The sequence below is a fragment of the Manihot esculenta genome, chromosome 1, assembly GCF_001659605.2.
Source record: "Manihot esculenta cultivar AM560-2 chromosome 1, M.esculenta_v8, whole genome shotgun sequence".
In the NCBI taxonomy this organism is placed as follows: Eukaryota; Viridiplantae; Streptophyta; class Magnoliopsida; order Malpighiales; family Euphorbiaceae; genus Manihot; species Manihot esculenta.
Genome location: NC_035161.2, coordinates 31,677,042 through 31,695,203, shown reverse-complemented (window position 1 = coordinate 31,695,203; position 18,162 = coordinate 31,677,042). Strand labels below are relative to the sequence as shown.

The window sequence follows — 18,162 nt, the reverse complement described above, 5'->3', positions numbered from 1 at the left end:
ATATCATTATATGTATATTGATAACTTTATTAAAAAATCTTTCTAAAAATAAAAAATAAACGGTATGAGAACTTAAATTTAAATTTGAGTTCTTTAAATAAGTACTTTACATTCATACAAAGTATTAAATCACAAACATATATATATTTTAATAAAACGGTTAATAATTATTCTAATATTATTGGAGAAAAAGTCGCAACTACTATAAATTCAACTTTAATATAAATTAAATTAAATAATTAATAAATTAAATATTTATGTTTAAATTTAAATATTTTGTATTTAAAATTAATTTTATACTTATAATTTTAATATAAATGTTGATGAAATACTTTAGATATATAAAATTATGATTATATTAAATATATCCAATAAAAATAATACTTCATACCACAAAAATAAAGTTATTGTTATTTTCACATTAATTAATAAAATATTATTAATATAGTTAAAATAATATTTTTTATATTATTTTTTAAAACAACATTTTATCTCATATTACTCTATTACTAAATTATTTTTATAACTAAAAGTTTTACTTTTATAATAAATATGTAATGAGATGAATTAGAAAATAAATAAATAAATTATCATTTCAAAAATGAAAGGAACATATAGTTTGGAGTTGATTAAAAAGTAAAGCAAGTCTATTTCTATGACATGGATGTAGTAAGTATAATGTAATGTGATGAGAAAACAGCGCATTAGGCTTCAAGTAAAACCGGACGGGTCAAGGCCGACCCGTAACAGCCCCATCATTGTGGGAGTAATGCGGACACACGCCTGCATTTCATTTCTCGTCTCTTCTCCGCTCTCGGAGCTCAAAGGCTCAAGCTCAAGCTCTTCTCTGTAGACCCTCTCAAGTCTCAACAGAGATCTCTTCAATCTTCTATCTGCAATATACTCCCTCATGGGGCTAGGGTTATTAGCTTCCAGGGTCCTCAGACCCCGCACTACCCCTAGAAACTTCATTCGCTCCATCGTCACCAAGCCCGAGCTTCAATCCCCTGAAGCGTCCGCCGCCGCTGCCGCTCCTGAACCCACTGCTGATCTTCCTCCTCGAACCCCAGTTGCTGGTGCCCGGGTTTACTTCCCGAATCCTGAGGACGCGATCGAGGTCTTTGTCGATGGCTACCCTGTCAAAATCCCCAAGGGGATGACTGTTTTGCAAGCCTGTGAAATAGCCGGTGTCGACATTCCTCGTTTTTGCTACCATGGCCGACTCTCTATAGCTGGCAATTGTCGTATGTGCCTGGTTGAGGTCGAGAAGTCCCCCAAGCCTGTGGCGTCTTGCGCAATGCCTGCTCTTCCTGGTTAGGGTTCTGTCTTTATGCTTCAATGTCGGCTTTACTGTTAGTTTCTTACTGTATGACGAATTTGGCTGTTATCATAATTCTCCAGATTTATATTTGATGGTTTGATACAATGGCTGATACCGTTATTTGTCTTGATGATTTTGAGTAAGTTTTGTATTATTTTAGGTTTTGTTTGTTGTGCTATTTTTTCTATCAGATTTATCTTCATGCATTTTCGCAGTGATTTAATATCATTCTCTTAATGTCTTATATTTTCGTATATTTTGGAGATACACAAGGGCTCTGATCATGCCAATTCCCGTTGTAATATGTGCTGCATCGGGATTTTGGTTTCCTATGAATTATTTGATGTATTGAATAATTTCTCTTCGGTGTAAACTTTTCTTACTCATAATCAACAGTTTTCTGTTCCTGGTTTGATTTCATTCTTGAAATTGTGAATTTGTCATTATTTAGTTGTTGCAGAGGTTTCTTTTCATGTATTTGTTTTTCTCACTTTGCATTTGTTCTATTTTCTAGCTGATTATATTTTGTTATCATTATAGAAGCTGTTGAATCCCACATCCCACGTTATAAAGGCCATAGGGTTTACATGTCTCAGAGCTTCCAGCTTCCATCGATGTTGGGCCTACTGTAGATGTGTTACGCTATAATGTCACGCTTAGGCACTCCTCCTCTCAAGCGAGCTAGCTTCTAGAGTTAGTTAGGCCTGATCCAAATTTAATATGGATCAGAGCCTCCTATTGATGTTGGGTTGCACATAAATATATCATGTTCCAATGTTGTCCTGGTGTAAAGGAGTCACACATCGTTTTGGGATGGAAGGCCTTAGGCACTCCTCTCCTATTTAGCTTTTGGGGTGAGTTAGTCTCTATTCAAATTTAACATGGTATCAGAGTCTCCCACCCATGTTGGGCCTCCCATGAACACGTCACGCTCTCTAATGTAGTCTTGGACGCGAGGAGAGTGTGTTGAATCCACGTCGATTTTAGATAGACGTAATGTGCCCCTTATAAAGGCTTTAGCTACTCCTCCCTTTGAGTTAGCTTTTGGAGTGAGTTAGACTTAATCCACTAACTTTTCGGGTGAGTTAGACTTAGCCCAAATTTAACAGAAGCGTTTGGATTATTCATGCTTTTTACTTCCAATACTTCAGTGATTTGTTTGAATTCTAGGCTTTGCCTGTTTCTTAGTCATTTGGTTTTGTTTGATTATCACATTTATGTTTTTGGTTTAGGGTTTCCGGATGATTACTATAGCACTATATATATATATATATATATATTTCTGTTTGATTGTTACCGTAACAAAAAGTTGATGGCTCATAATTGTTAATTTCTATCAGGTTGAATTCTATAATATACTATATAGCTAATCAAGTATTTTTGTTTATATTTTATTTTTTAATTAGGCTCAATTTATTAAAGGGTTGATATTTTAGGAATGAAGATTAAGACTGATACACCTGTGGCAAAGAAGGCACGAGAAGGAGTGATGGAGTTTTTGCTCATGAATCACCCTTTGGATTGTCCCATTTGTGATCAAGGTGGAGAGTGTGATCTTCAAGATCAGTCTATGGCATTTGGATCTGATCGTGGCCGATTCACGGAAATGAAACGATCTGTGGTTGATAAGAATCTTGGTCCTTTGGTGAAGACAGTAATGACTCGTTGTATTCAGTGTACAAGGTCTGAATGTAATATATTTCTTATACTTTCTATAGTATCATGAGCTTTTTTTTTTTGGTGAAATTATTGCAGACTTGTGTTTTTTTCCTTTCTTCAAGTTACTACTAAATCTATGTGCTATTGCAACCCCTAAATCTTTTTATGCACCTTTAGAATTGTTTTATTATGCCACCCTTTAGCATGTCCCCTGAAGGCCTGAAAATGGAAGAACTCAATTAAGCAAAAATAAGCCGGATTGGAGGGCCCTTAAAACTGGTGCCTCTTCACAATTATGAGAAGCTGATGGATGTTTCATCCCTGTTTTTATGTACATACTTTACTTATTGACCAATATGCATAATTTATGTGGAGGATTTATTCCTTTCCTTTTGCTTGCATGGGTATGTCTAGTGGATTATTTCTGCTTTTTCTGATGTTCTTTGAATGTGGAAATTTAGAAGAAAACAACCATTATTTGCTCCTTTATTGATAAGGTAACTTGTGGAAATATTTCAATTATTGGCTTTCTTTCCAAGTAGGAGTATTTTGGAGGTTCTTTTTTGTGTGTGTGTGTGTTGTGTTTGAGTTTGCTTTTCCTTTCTGATAAAGCCTTGTTTTGGATTCACAACATAGAATTATTGAAGACTTTTCCTTTTAATTACCTTTTATTCCTTATGTGGTGGTGATTTAGCTTTATGTTGCCGAGTTCATCATCAGTTATATTATTTTTATGTTTTCATCTCTAAATTTATGTAGTTTGCTTATTAAAGAATCTGCAGAAAGCTAGTTCAATTTTCAGATGTTCTTGACTTCCTGCGAATTTAATTTTTTAAACAATATTTTGAACTTTAATTTTCCCCCTTTCTTTTTCGTTCTTTTGCTTCTCTTGCTGTATTTGTTGTTATAAGTCTTGAATAAAATGATACCTGACTTCTCTTAGTGTAGGTTTGATTTGTTGGAAATTATTTATTTTCTGTATTGGGAATTTGATCAGTTTTGTTTCAGACTTGTATCTTCTGACAAACAAATTTACTCGTATTTCTTATTTGTTAATTCATTGGGCATTAGATTTTGAGGCTGATTGCTTTTGCTTGGGTCTCATTGTGTGGTTAAACTGGGTGACACGCTATATTATATTGTACATCAACCAACCTTTGATTGGTATGATGCAATTGCCTGCACCTTTATATTGTAAGCTTGGCAGAGTTTGGCATTGTCTTTGATTTCTTTTGCTCAATTATAATGCTAACAACTTATTTGCATTTCTTGAGAGAATGAAAGTTTGGGTGGTACTTATTCTATGGATTTTTCTATGTGAAAACTCAAGGTTGATAACTGGATATATCTAAAGAAACATGTCAATAGCATTCTTTAGTACAGAGTAATACAAAATATGGACTTTGGATTTGAGTGGTGAGCACACTGAAGAAGCTTCTAAGACAACGTGATTGTTTTTTTTTCTGTCCAACAGGTGCGTCAGGTTTGCAACAGAAATTGCTGGGGTCCAGGATCTTGGAATGTTAGGTCGTGGCAGTGGAGAAGAAATTGGGACTTATGTTGAAAAGCTTTTGTGAAGTGAACTTTCTGGAAATGTGATAGATATCTGTCCTGTTGGAGCCCTTACCTCAAAACCTTTTGCATTTAAAGCCCGTAACTGGGAGTTGAAAGGGACAGAGAGCATCGATGTTACCGATGCAGTTGGATCCAACATTCGGATTGATAGTAGAGGTCCAGAGGTCATGCGCATCCTTCCACGATTAAATGAGGTACATCTGAGTGAGCTTGCACTTCATATCATTTTCGTTATTTCTTAGATAGTATCAGTCAGTAGTTACATTTACCTAATTTGCTTCCCCCTTCCTTTACAAACACGATCTAGGGTGCAAGTCTTATAAAGTATTGTGCCGCATTCCAAAACGTTTTTGTATGCATCCTTGTTTGCTGAAATAGCATTCTACATCTTGATTCAATTAGTATACCCCCCACCCCACTGACCACAATCTGGAACACGCTTTGCATCCTGGTTCGCACTCCCCCCCCCCCCCTCCCCGCCGCCTATTCAATGGTCTAGTAAATATTTTTAGGAGCCTTTTTTGTAGTATTAATATTGTAAATTTATACATCTTGAAAAAGGAATAAAATTTAATTATTGTTAGGTGAAAAATTTTTGTTGGCTAATTAATTAGCTCTATATTCAATAATGTAATAAATATTTTTAGGAGCCTGTTTTTAGAGTATTATATTATAAAATATATTCTCATTAAAAAATATTGTAAAATATGTACATTACAAATATAAATAAGGGAGATTTACTATTTAGTTTCTGGGTATTGCCATTATTAACAAGTCAGTCCCTGCATTTTTAGAAATCTATTAAAACGTCCTTATCTTTTCTCTTCGTCAATGAAATAGTCCTTCCGTCCTCTTTTCTATTAAAAATATATGAAGAATGAGAGAAAAATTTTAAAACCTAATTTTGACCTCAAATAAAATCCCTTATTTAGTTCTTAGGTATTGCGATTATTAACAAGTCAGTCTCTGCATTTTCAGAAATTTATTAAAATATCTTTATCTTTTCTCAGATTTATTAAAACATCCTTATAATTTCTCTCCGTCAGCAAAATAGTCCCTCTTCCTTCTCTTTTTTAGGAGGAAGAGAAGAGATAATTTGGTTTTTTACTATATTTTTAATGGCAGCAACAGACGGAATGTCTATTTTGTTGATAGAGAGAAAATATAAAGACGTTTTAATATATTTTTAAAAATGTAGGGACTGACTTATTAATAATGGTAATATTCAGGCACTAAATAGTAAATCTCTATATAAATAAATAAAAATGACTTATTATATAGGTGTAAGGTTTAGGCAATAAAATATACACTGGTTTTTAATGTCATATTTTTGGATAATTTCTCTTCGTCAACAAAATAGTCCATCTTCCTCCTCCTCCTTTTTAGAAGAAGAGGAGATAATTTGGTCTTTTACTATATTTTTAATGGCAAAAATAGACGGAAGGTCTATTTGGTTGACAGAGAGAAAATATAATGACATTTTAATAGATTTTTGAAAATGTAGGGACTGACTTATTAATAATGGCAATATTCAGAGACTAAATAGTAAATCTTATATAAATAAATAAAAATGACTTATCATATAGGTGTAAGGTTTAGGCAATAAAATATACACTGGTTTTTAATGTCATATTTTTGGATAAAAGATTAAATTTTAGTCTTCTATCAAATTCTTGTGTCTTGTCACTCTTGACCAACAAAAGGCCATTGACAAAATTTTATTGGAAATAAGTCCAATTAAACCCTATACTTTTGTTCAAGGACAAATAAGCCCAAATCAATTTTTTTGGCTGAATAAATCCCTAAACTTTATCTTTAGGGCCAAATAAGTCATGATCTAATATAATATTATTTTTTACTAATAAGTTATTCTTTTTTGTATTTTGAAATATCAAAAATCTAGTATTTTAATTAACATAAAAAATTTTAAAAATATATAGTAGTAGTAGTAGTGAATTTTTAAAATTACAAAAATGAAATTTTATTATTCAAAAATAATATTTTATTAAGTCAGGACTGAATTGGGCTTATTTGGTCCTTGAACAAAAGTACAGGGGCTTAATTAGACTTATTTCTAAATTTTATTGTGTTGTTTAATAAAACTATTATGCATTAGTATACTTAATTTGGATGTATCTTATTTTTGGAGTTGGCAAGATATGCTCAGTTAAATTAATATGACATGGTGGTATCCATTTATCTACTATTGGTTTTGCTCTTCAAAGAGAAGAGAGATGCCGTGGAAATTGTTGTTTTTATGAATTTCAGTTAAACCACTGAATGTGTTGCTTTTGAGGCAGTGAAGTTTTTTGGATGTGGATCTTTTGGTTCCAATAATTAAGTGCATATCCATTAGAAGTACTATTCAATATTTGTTATATTCTGCCTATCTATTAAATATGAAAGAATTTAGTTTTCCTGTTCTGTCAGGATTATAATGGATTAATAAGATGATAAATCAAAATAAATGTATGATGTCATTTTTTTTCCATTAAGCATCTCTACTACTAGTTCATCTGTTCCTCCTTGATTGACCTATTTCAGGACATCAATGAAGAATGGATATCAGATAAGACTAGGTTCTTTTATGATGGTTTGAAGAGGCAGAGGCTAAATGATCCTATGATTCGTGGAGCTGATGGCCGCTTCAAGGCTGTAAGTTGGCGTGATGCCTTAGCTGTTGTTGCAGAGGTTATGCATCAAGTTAAACCAGAGGAAATTGTTGGAGTTGTTGGTAAGCTGTGTGATGCTGAATCCATGATGGTACTGAAAGATTTCTTAAACAAAATGGGTTCAAATAATGTGTGGTGTGAAGGAAATGGTCCAAGCCCTAATGCTGATTTACGATCTGGGTATATCATGAATACTGGCATTAGTGGGCTTGAGAAGGTGGATGTTTTCCTTTTGGTTGGTACTCAGGTAATACATTATAATATTTACTATTTATTTTTAACCAAAAATTGGGTTATAGTTGCCTTCTCTTTTCATATTTTTAGCTCTCAATTAGGAATGGTTTTGCTGTTTGTATGAGGCATGTTTTTGGTGTCTTCTGCTTGAGAAGAAAAAGTGCAATAGAGGAATGGTGGTTGAGTAGTTATTCATTATTTTCTTACAACGCATGGATACATTTGAAGCCGATTACTGATTGCATGATCTGATTATTTCTGATGAATTACCAGCCAAGGGTAGAAGCTGCAATGGTAAATGCCAGAATCCGCAAGACAGTTCGTGCAATCAATGCTAAGGTTGGTTATATTGGCCCTCCCACTGATTTTAACTATGATTCCAAGCATCTTGGCACGGGCCCTGAAACTCTTGTTGAAATAGCTGAGGGCCGCCATCCCTTTTTCTCAACAATCTTAAATGCCAAAAACCCAGCAATCATTGTTGGTGCTGGAATCTTTGAGAGACCAGACAAGGATGCAATTTTTTCTATTGTCGAGGCCATTGCTAAGAAGGGGAACGTTGTGAGATCTGATTGGAATGGGTTGAATGTATTGCTTCTCAATGCTGCCCAAGCTGCTGCCCTTGACCTTGGACTTGTACCAGAATCTAGCAATAGTATAGAGTCTGCCAAGTTTGTGTATTTGATGGGTGCTGATGATGTGAACTTGGACAAACTGTCAAAGGATGCCTTCGTGGTTTATCAGGGGCACCATGGGGATCATGGAGTATATCATGCTAATGTCATTTTACCAGCAGCAGCATTCACAGAAAAGGAAGGAACTTATGAAAACACAGAAGGGTGTGCGCAACAGACTTTGCCTGCAGTTCCAACAGTTGGTGATGCTAGGGATGACTGGAAGATAATACGCGCTCTCTCCGAGGTTGCAGGGGTACGTCTGCCCTATGATACAATTGGGGCCGTCCGATCCCGGATCAGAAATGTGGCACCAAATCTCTTGAGCACGGATGAGAGAGAACCAGCTACATTTGGTCCCTCGTTGAAGCCAGAGTGCACTCAGAGTATAAGTTCGAGTCCATTCAAGGCTGCCATAGATAATTTTTACATGACTGATTCCATTACTAGGGCGTCAAAGATAATGGCACAATGCAGTGCGCTGCTGTTAAAGAAATGAGTGCTGGATTTTGATCTTTTTAATATACTTGCGAGATTGTGTTTTCCTTAAATCTTCATTGAACCATGCAAGGCCCTTTTGGCCGTGTGCCAAACTTCAGGAAGTACAATCCAATAAGGTTATTTTAGGTTCTGTTGTTTTTACTCTAACATTCCTACAACTGTGTGAGCGTAATCCATTTACAATGTGCAAAACTTGGGACCGGCTCATTCGTTCCGATATTTTGCTGAGGTTTAAGAAAATGCTGGATTATGGAGCAGAATCTTCTTCAGTTGAACAAGTTCCGCAATAAGAAGGTTGAAGTTCGTGTAGCTGTGGAGAAATATTTACCCAGGGAGAAGAAATGAAATAAAACAATGTTCCGTGGTTTATCTGTTCTGTAATTATGAATTATTAGGGCACGGGCACTTGTGAAATTTTTCATGTGATGAAAGGAGCACCCTTTTTATTTTTTTTATGTATATATACGTTTCGTGATTAATTTACTTTCAAATGAAGGAGCATATACCATTTCAAAAAAAAAATAAAAAAATTAAGGAGCATATCTATATCTATATTTATATATATATATATATATATAAAGTTGGAGTTTAAAATAAATTATGGAGATATTTACAAGTGACATAATTAAATTTATTTTATATATCTATATTAATGGTACATCTATGTATATTTATATCAAGTGGCTCATTGAATATATTTTACTTTTATTTTTATATTTAATAATATTATTAATTAATATATATATAATAAAAATAATTTATTATCTTTATTATTATGTTTTGTATATAACTTTTAAATTTTCTTTTATAATTAGTATGTGAGTTTTTAATTTTATATAACTTTTTAAGATAATATATTAATTTATAATTAAAAAAATTTTAAATTTAAAATTAACTATATTTTTAAAATAATTAATACATATTTAATTTTCTAATTATAAAGTAAGAAATAATATATTTAAACTTGAAATACGTGTTTTTAATTATATTTTTATTTAGTAAATAATATATTTAAATTTATAATATATTTTTTAATTATATTTTTATTATTAGTAAATAATATATATATAATTTAACTCTAAAATAGATTGATAAGAGATTAACAAATAAAATAATTAATTCTACACATTTGTGATATGTGGCGCAAATATAATTACTCTTTTAATTTTATTTTTATATGAAATAATAATTAATGTATATAATAAATATAATTTATTACTTTTTTTAATAACTATTAATGTATATTTTTTAATTTTATGCTATTTTTAATATAATAAATATAATTTTTATTATATTTATTATAATAAATACAATTTATTATTTTTTAATTACTATAAGTTATGATTTTTTATTTTTGATTACTTTTTAATATAATTCTCACTATTATATACCTTTTATATTTTATTATTTTTTAATATATTATATTATTAATATTATAATAAAAAATTTATTATATTTTTATTATTAAAAAAATGTATATTTTTTATTTTAATAATAAATAAAATATGAAAAATATATTTATAAAAATTAATTTAGCACCGTATAAAAAGATTTTTGAACAATTAAAAAAAATCACTTCCACCATATAGCAATAACTTTATAACAAAAATTTTATACTATCTCACAGTATTATTATTTATTTATTTGATAATTTTATTAAATTATAATTAATTATATATATTCAATATAACGTGAATAATTATATAGAATAAATATATATAATTAATTAAAATTATTATAAAAAATATTAATTGTAATAAAAATATAAAATAATTAAAAAATTAATATAATTAATTTATAAAATATTATCAAATTAAAATTTTATTAATTCAAATCACTATAGAAAATTAATAAATAATTAAAATATAATAAAAATAAAATTATGATTCTAATACATTAAATCAATTGTTATAAATATTAAACAATCAAATTATTATATTTAAATTACTGTAATTTATTATATTAATAATTATAATAATTATAATCTCTACACTCTCTAAAAAATTAACTTTCATTATTCATTTTATATAAAACTCATTAGTACAATATCTATTACATATATTTCTTTATACATCTGAATTGTATTTTAAAATTTTTTTATTATTATTATTTTTTTAACACTTAATGTGAGGTATATGGTCACACAATCCTCTTCCACCAACTCAACCTTCTTGATCAAATTGAAGTTAGAAGATGAGTATTTAGATCAATCAACTAAATTAAAGTTTGACGATCAATTATTTATATATTTTAAAAAAAATTATCTTATTTTTTAAAAATATATTTATATTATAATTATTGTAAAATAATTCATATAATTACAGAGTAATATTCGTCTAATATAATTAATATAATATATATTTTTAAAAATATATTTATATTATAATTATTATAAAATAATTCATATGAGTAGAAAGCAATATTTGCCTAACATAATTAATATAATAAATTTTACTATTTAAAAAATTAATATACGTGACGAGTATTATAATATAGCATATGATTCTCTTCATCACCCTACTACTATCATCATTCCCATCTAACACAGTTGAAATTTAATAAATTATATTTCATTAAAAATATAATTTTTAATAAAATTTATTATTATATATTGGTAATATATGATAATAATAAAATTTTAAATTTTTTGTTACAATTCAATTTGATAGTGGATGAATTTATGCCAGATTACTATTTTGACTTTAGAGAAAATATAATATAAAATTTTAAAATTTTATAAAAAAATATTATTTTATAAAACAATATCATACAATAGTATATATAATTTTTTAATTTTTTTTATAATTATTATTAGTATACCACCTTTTTATTTCTTATAATTTTTTTAATATATTACATTAATCATAATAAAATAAAAAATTTAACATATATATTTTATTTTTACTTTTAATAATAAATAAACTATAAAAAAATTATAGCTAACATTATTAATTGATTAATACTGCATATTTTTTAATATTAAGCGTTTTTCATCATTTATGTGAATAATAATAAATATATGAGAAATTATATAAATTTATAATTTTTTATAAATTTTATTTTTATTTTTATATGAAATAATAATTAATATGTATTTTAAATATAATTTATTATTTTTATCATCACTATTAATATAACTTTTTGATTTTCTACATTTTAATATAATAAGTATAATTTATTATATTGATTGTTACTAATATTTTGATTTCTTACTATTTTTTAATATATTGTATTATTAATATTGTAATATAATTTTATTGTATTTTATTATTAAAAAATTATTATATTTTTTATTTTAATAATAAATAAAATATTAAAAATATATTTATAAAAATTAAATACCTACCATATAAAAACATGTTTAGATAATAAAATAAATCATTATCAATATATATATATATATATATATATAAATTCGTAAGGAAATATTATGTAAAATTTTTTTTATCATAATACAATAGTATTAGTTTATTATTAGTTTATTGTTTTGATAATTTTTTAAATTTTATTTAATATAATTTAATTGACAAATGTTATGTATTTTTGTTTTTATAAAAATATAATTTTTTGAATAGAATATATTATTATATATTAATAATATATAATAGTAAGTATTAAAATTTTTAAAATTTTCTTTATGCAATTAAATTTGCTATGTATTAGTACTTATTAATATTTGAAATTTTTTACTCTAAAATTAAAAATTATATATATTAATTAAAATTTTAATTATTCTCTAAAATTAAAATTTATGTATATTAATTGAATTTCTAATTATCCTCTACAATTATTTTTTTTTTATTTTATAGAAATAATTTTTTTTATATTACTTTGAATTTCAAAAGATAAAGATATTATAATTTATTTCTCATCGTTGAATAATTTTAAATTTAAAATCTGAATATAAAATTAAAAATATTTTGCTACTCTTAATAAGCAGAATACATTAAAATATATATATATATATATATTATTTTATACAATAACTTTATATTATTTTATATAATAATAATATAATATATTTTAATACCTGCTCATAATTTGCGGACAAATTACTAATTTTAGCTTAATCGAAACACTATAGAAACATAGAGCGACGTACACTACCATGCCTTTGCAACAAAAGCTTGGGTATTTAATGAGCGTTTCAATTTTGACACAGGTGCAGAAAATATTTTCAGCATCCAAAAGGGATCTTTTTTTTTTTTTCAACAAACAAAAAGTTCTGATTGTCCAAAAAAAAAAAAGAATAATATATGCGGAACCGCAAATAGCATGGTTATTTAAACCTGTCCTAAGTTCGTTTGCTCAAGGTTTACATGCTGCGTGACATCTTGGATTAGAAGTCTGATGTTGAGAGAAGAAGAACCTCCTTTCTCAGTCGCTTTCTTGGCCATCAGTGCGAGCTCCTTAACTCTTCTTCTTCTTTCCTCGCTTTCCTCTCCTTCTTTCATCAAATCATCCACCGCCCTCTTAACATCTTCCCTTTTCACCAATACACCATTCTGCCCTTCCTCCACTCCCCTCTCAGGAACCTCTACCCCAACTCTCACACCTATCTTCAGTACCTGCACTGCTAACTTCTCATTAGAAAATTGGTCTGCAAAGAGTGGCCATGTGATTAGTGGAACGCCATTACTTATTGCTTCTAGTGTTGAATTCCAACCACAATGTGTTAGGAAACCTCCCACTGCAGGGTGTGACAGTATCATCACTTGCGGTGCCCAACCGCATATCACAAGACCTCTTCCTTTGGTTCTCTCTTCAAATCCCGTCTCTGAAATCCACTTCTCTATTTCTTTTGATCTTTCTCCTCCCCTTACAACCCAAATAAATGGTCGGTTGGATGCCTCCAAGCCCAAGCCCAGCTCTATCAGTTGTGAAGTTGGTATATTTGGAAGGCTTCCAAGACAGGCATAAACTACAGATCCTGTTTGCCAGGAGTCGAGCCACCTTAAACATTCATGTCCTTTGATACATGTCTCATTACCTCGTTCAGCTTTGTCCAAGGTGTCTTTGTTGCACTGCGAAACAGGACCAACACACCAAATTCTATTATATTGCCCTGCTTTCTTGTATTGTTGGAAGAATGGCGCCTCCAACTCTTCGAAAGTGTTTATAATTATACCATAGCTGTCCTTTTCAGCTGCAATCATTCGATTGACGAATTCATCCGATTTCACAAGAGAGGCCATCTGTGCTTTGGTGAATTTAATACTATCAGGCAAGCCTGGAACAGCGAAATATTCTGATTCCGAGGTTATGTTCTCTAGAACCTTGGAAACACGCGTGTTGTGGCAGCACAACATGCAAAAGCAGCTAAAACCAATGAAAGAAATCCTTGGAACTTTCCATTTGCTAGCAACTCTAACAGTCCATGGAAAACACATATCGGAGATTATACAGCTTGGCTGAGGGATTAGCTCTTCAAGCAATTTATCTGCTTGCTTTTCAAGCTCGATAATCGCTGTGAACATTTGTTTGCCCATTTCCAGTGAAGGCAGCATGTCAAAATTCTCACACCCTTCTGGCAAGCCTGCAATTTCGGACGGAAACTGGAGCTCAAAAACCTGGATTTTGAGTCCAGATTTTACAGCACGAGCAAGAACTGTTTTAAATCTAGCAGCATTGAGAGGTGTGGTGACTATACTGATCATCACGCCATGCTGTGCTAATAGTCTTGCGATGTCTATCATGGGAATCATATGGCCTTGGGCCATAAGAGGAAACAACACAAAGTGAAGCTGTTGGGTTTGGGAAGGCATGGCAATGGAAGAATGATAAAAAGAAGAGAGAAAAAAGAAGAGCCAGCTGGGAGAGATGGGTTATTTTGTTTCCTCATCTTCTATTTATATTGTATTAATAGGATACATATTGATTAATTATTTATTATTCCGCCTTTCTATAATTTTTATTTATTTATTTTTTATTATTGTCTCTAAATTATTATTTTATTTTATTTTATTTTTAAGAATTTTTTTAAAAATATTTTTTAATATTTAATAAAATTTAATATATTTAAAATAATATAATTAAAAAATTAAATTTTTTAGTATATATATATAAGTAAAGTGAATAAAAATTAAAATTATATAATAATTATATAATGGAGAAAGTGAATAAAAATTATATAATAGAGCTCCATCTATTCTATGAAATCATGTGAAATGGGTAATGATCATTATGATACAAACGTAATCGTATTTAAAATTGCTGGATAACTAGGCCTTGCTGATGTTTTAGGAGCCCAAGACGAGCCAATTTTTGTTTGGCGTGGTTCACAACTTTAGTGATAGAATATTATGTGGATGCACAGAGAGGTCTACGTGGTCACAGGCAGAAACAGATTATGTGGATGGAATTTGCAGACAATTTCATTCCAGAAATGTTATGGTGAGTCTTATCAAAGTGTTTTATGATTGAAATCTCCATGACCTTCAATCATTCAGTAGAAGAGATTTTAAATCTGTATATGTCCATTCTGCAGAAGCAGCCAAAATGAAATAGCTCAGCAGTGATGCAATCATTCTTGCTCTATCCGTGAGCTCAAAATCTAGAACAACTCTGTTCGAATGCTTATCCTCTTTTCAGCCAGCCTAACTTCAGTTCAAGTTACGTGGAAGCAGAGTATGCATTATTTAAAGATAAAAGTATTTTCTAAATATTAAGAATCTAAGTAATGATCTTGCACTTTCTATATATATCTAAATATTGATCATTATTTAATAAAAGTATAATTTATAAAATTTTATTAATTATATTTATTATATAATATAATTTTAAAACTATTGAGAGTACAACTTTATATAAAAATGAATTAATATAACAAAATACACTATCTCAATTTAAATTTTAAGTTTGAATATGATTGTAACAAAATTTAAAATTTTGAATAATTTTATTACCATTTAAAGTTTTGCATTAAATTGGAATAAATTGGAAAAAAACGAAAGTGTTTAGATTTTTCAAACAGTGCATGCACAAGTTAAGTCTTGGAGGACATAACAGTTTTAATAATTTGACAGAATAAGAATGATCATGTATCAGAACAGTTTTAATAGTTTGACAGAACAAGAATGATCATGTATGAGATTTCACAGGTACACAAACAGGATAGCAGGCTTACTACGGTTCCGGCGACCTTAAATCGATCTGAATCCTAGTGCCGGTAGCAGTTCGGTTTCGGGCTGTTACGGTAACCGATTGTATACAAATGTTTTCACGTGCACACATTGTCACCACTCAAACACAATCCACTCACACACTCGAGTGTTCCCTTCATTCTCACTAGCAGTTGGTACAGTAGTTTCTGCATACGCCGGTGATGAGAATTGCACGGATGAAGAAACTTGTTGAAGCTTCTTGAAGAGAGCACCACATTTTTCTAGGGACTTTAGGAATTTTCTGGATATTTAATTGGAGGAGGCGATGCTTCTTCATTTACGTGCTGCATGATATCTTGGATTAGAAGTTTGATGTTGAGACAAGAAGAACCTCCTTCCTCAGTTGCTTTCTTTGCCATCTCTGCAAGCTCTTTAACTCTTCTTCTTCTCTCTTCCCTTTCCTCTCCTTCTTTCATCAAATCATTCAACGCCTTCTCAACATCTTCCTTTTTCACCAATACACCATTCTGCCCTTCCTCCACTCCCCTCTCAGGAACCTCCACTCCAACTCTGACGCCTATCTTCAGTACCTGCACTGCTAACTTCTCATTACAAAATTGGTCTGCAAAGAGTGGCCATGTGATTACAGGCACGCCACTACTTATTGCTTCTAGTGTTGAATTCCAACCACAATGTGTTAAGAAACCTCCGATTGCAGGGTGTGACAGTATCATCACCTGTGGTGCCCAACCGCACATCACAAGACCTCTTCCTTTGGTTCTCTCTTCAAATCCCGTCTCTGAAATCCACTTCTCTATTTCTTTTGATCTTTCTCCTCCCCTTACAACCCAAATAAATGGTCTGTTGGATGCCTCTAAGCCCAAGCCCAGCTCTGTAAATTGTGAAGTTGGTATATTGGGAAGACTTCCAAGACAGGCATAAACTACAGATCCTGGTTGCCAGGAGTCGAGCCACCTTAAACATTCATGTCCTTTGATACATGTCTCATTACCTCGTTCAGCTTTGTCCAAGGTGTCTTTGTTGCACTGCGAAACGGGACCAACACACCAAATTCTATTATATTGCCCTGCTTTCTTGTATTGTTGGAGGAATGGTGCCTCCAACTCTTCAAAAGTGTTTATAATTAAACCATAGCTGTCCTTTTCAGCTGCAAGAATTCGATTGGCGAGTTCATCCAAATTCACAAGGAAGGGTATCTGTGCTTTAGTAAATTTGATATTATCAGGCAAGCCTGGAACAGTGAAATATTCTGATTCTGAGGTTATGTTCTCTAGAACCTTGGAAACACGCATGTTGTGCCCGCACAACATACAAAAGCAGCTATAACCAATGAAAGAGATCCTTGGAACTTTCCATTTGCTAGCAATTCTAGTAGTCCATGTAACACACATATCGGAGATTATACAGCTTGGCTGAGGGATCAGCTCTTCATGCAATTTATCTGCTTGCTTTTCAAGCTCGATAATAGCTGTGAACATATGTTTGCCCATTTCCAGTGAAGGCAGCATGTCAAAATTCTCACACCCTTCCGGTAAGCCTGCAATTTCGAACGGAAACTGGAGCTCAAAAACCTGGATTTTGAGTCCAGATTTTACAGCACGAGCAAGAACTGTTTTAAATCTAGCAGCATTGAGAGGTGTGGTGACTATACTGATCATCACGCCATGCTGTGCTAATAGTCTTGCGATGTCTATCATGGGAATCATATGGCCTTGGGCCATAAGAGGAAACAACACAAAGTGAAGCTGTTGGGTTTGGGAAGGCATGGCAATGGAAGAATGATAAAGAGAAGAGAGAAAAAAGAAGAGCCAGCTGGGAGAGATGGGTTAGTTTTTTTCCTCATCTTCTATTTATATTGTATTAATAGGATACATGTTGATTAATTATTTATTATTTCGCCTTTCTATAATTTTTATTTATTTATTTTTTATTATTGTCTCAAAATAATTTTATTTTATTTTTAAGAAATTTTTAAAATATTTTTTTAATATTTAATAAAATTTAATATAATTAAAAAATTAGATTTTTTATTATATATATAAAAGTGAAGTGAATAAAAATTAAAATTATATAATGGAGAAAGTGAATAAAAATTATATAATAGTGCTCCATCTATTCTACGAAATCATGTGAAATGGGTAATGAGATGCTGTTATTTTGCCGTTTCGAAAATATATAAGACATGATTTAATCGCTATCATTGAGATGCTAATAAAGCTTTTCACAGCTACAATTACTATTTTCTCCGATTCCGCTTGCATGGATAAAGTTTAGCTTTTGCTTTGATTTATTGATTTTTGTTCTTCTTTGAAAATTCTGGAGACTCTAGTTTTAATTTCCCATCTGAGATTCTTGTATCTAGAGTGATAATAAAATCCTTAATAAATATCATTAGTCATTTA

At 30.6% G+C, this 18,162-nt stretch overlaps 2 protein-coding genes and 1 pseudogene across 2 annotated transcripts; 1 reads left to right on the top strand and 2 right to left on the bottom strand.

Moving 5' to 3' along the window:
• The first annotated feature begins 743 nt into the window (after nucleotides 1-743).
• Nucleotides 744-9,097, top strand: LOC110599948 (annotated as a pseudogene).
• A 3,573-nt stretch (nucleotides 9,098-12,670) lies between these two features.
• Nucleotides 12,671-14,467, bottom strand: LOC110620127 (UDP-glycosyltransferase 73C11). Its single transcript, XM_021763724.2, has one exon. The coding sequence runs from the start codon at nucleotides 14,399-14,401 to the stop codon at nucleotides 12,920-12,922; it is 1,482 nt and encodes a 493-aa protein (XP_021619416.1). The 5' UTR covers nucleotides 14,402-14,467; the 3' UTR covers nucleotides 12,671-12,919.
• A 1,154-nt stretch (nucleotides 14,468-15,621) lies between these two features.
• Nucleotides 15,622-17,604, bottom strand: LOC110617200 (UDP-glycosyltransferase 73C3). Its single transcript, XM_021759841.2, has one exon. The coding sequence runs from the start codon at nucleotides 17,524-17,526 to the stop codon at nucleotides 16,030-16,032; it is 1,497 nt and encodes a 498-aa protein (XP_021615533.1). The 5' UTR covers nucleotides 17,527-17,604; the 3' UTR covers nucleotides 15,622-16,029.
• Between the last annotated feature and the right edge of the window lie 558 nt (nucleotides 17,605-18,162).